The following is a 1,138-nucleotide window of genomic DNA, read 5'->3' on the forward strand; positions in this document are numbered from 1 at the left end:
AGAGAGAGGACAGGGAGAAGGTCACAGAAGAAGTGATTGATGGTATTTGGACCACAGTAAGGCAGATGAAAGGTGAAAGTCGTATGGGTCATGGTGCTCAAAAGACCCATGGCATAAGGCCCTACCACCAGCTGCACACAGACCTTTTGGGACATAATGAGTGTATACAACAAGGGCTTACAGATGGCCATGTACCTGTTATATGCCATGGAGGCCAGCAAGAAACACTCTGTCACTACAAACTGACCAAAAAACCATAACTGGGCAGCACAGCCCAAGAAAGAGATTACTTTTTTCTCCACAAAGATGTCCATCAACATCTTGGGACCAAGGACAGAAGAGGAGCAGACATCCACAAAGGACAAGTGGCTGAGAAAAAAGTACATGGGTGTGTGGAGTCGGGAATCCATCCAAATGAGGGTGATCATGCCCATATTTCCCAGAAGAGTGATGAGATAAACCCAGAGAAATATCACAAACAGAGCAACCTGGTGCTGGAAGCAATTTGTTAAGCCCACGAATAAAAACTCAGTCACCGGAGTCTGATTTCTATAATCCATTTCTCTGATTTCATCTGTTAGGAGAAAGAGAAAGATTTTTCTTTACCATCAGTTTGTAATTAAATTATATTTAAATGAATTTAATCTCAATTGTTTTTAAATTAAAAAGGAGAGCCTGACTCTCTTATTCTACACCTGAGGATCATGTAATCTATTTGCCAACTAGTTGTGTAATACAAAGTCACTAACCCCTATGGGATCTTTAGTTTTTTCCATTGATTTTAAATAGAATCATAGAATTTTAACCTAGAAGTGAACATTGGAGACTATTTAAAGAAAGTCCTCTAATTACACCAGGTTTTATTTCTAAAAATATTTAGCTTTCAACCAAGGATATTTTAAAAAGCCCATTCCATTGAATAATGCACTGTGGGAATTTATGAATTCAGAATGATATGCATTCTCACGGCAGGATAGGGATATACTGTTGTTGTTCCAGAATGTAAATTCCTTCTCAGAGCCCTTAGATTCTATAGCAGATATAATTACTTGAGTTCCCTAACAGACACGTTTTAATGTTAAGAAGGCGGGCGAGCTGAGTTAATAAAAGTTAGCTTTAGAACACAGATCACATCCTT

The 1,138-nt window shown here is 38.6% G+C and overlaps 1 protein-coding gene across 1 annotated transcript; it reads right to left on the minus strand.

Annotated features, from left to right (window-relative positions):
• Positions 1-5: 5 nt before the first annotated feature.
• Positions 6-560, minus strand: LOC115285341 (olfactory receptor 1002-like; the record flags this gene model as incomplete). Its single annotated transcript, XM_029931617.1, has 1 exon — positions 6-560. A coding segment is annotated over exon 1 (555 nt), but the record flags the coding sequence as incomplete, so codon positions are not given.
• Between the last annotated feature and the right edge of the window lie 578 nt (positions 561-1,138).

The sequence above is a fragment of the Suricata suricatta genome, unplaced genomic scaffold, assembly GCF_006229205.1.
Source record: "Suricata suricatta isolate VVHF042 unplaced genomic scaffold, meerkat_22Aug2017_6uvM2_HiC HiC_scaffold_9034, whole genome shotgun sequence".
NCBI lineage: Eukaryota > Metazoa > Chordata > Mammalia > Carnivora > Herpestidae > Suricata > Suricata suricatta.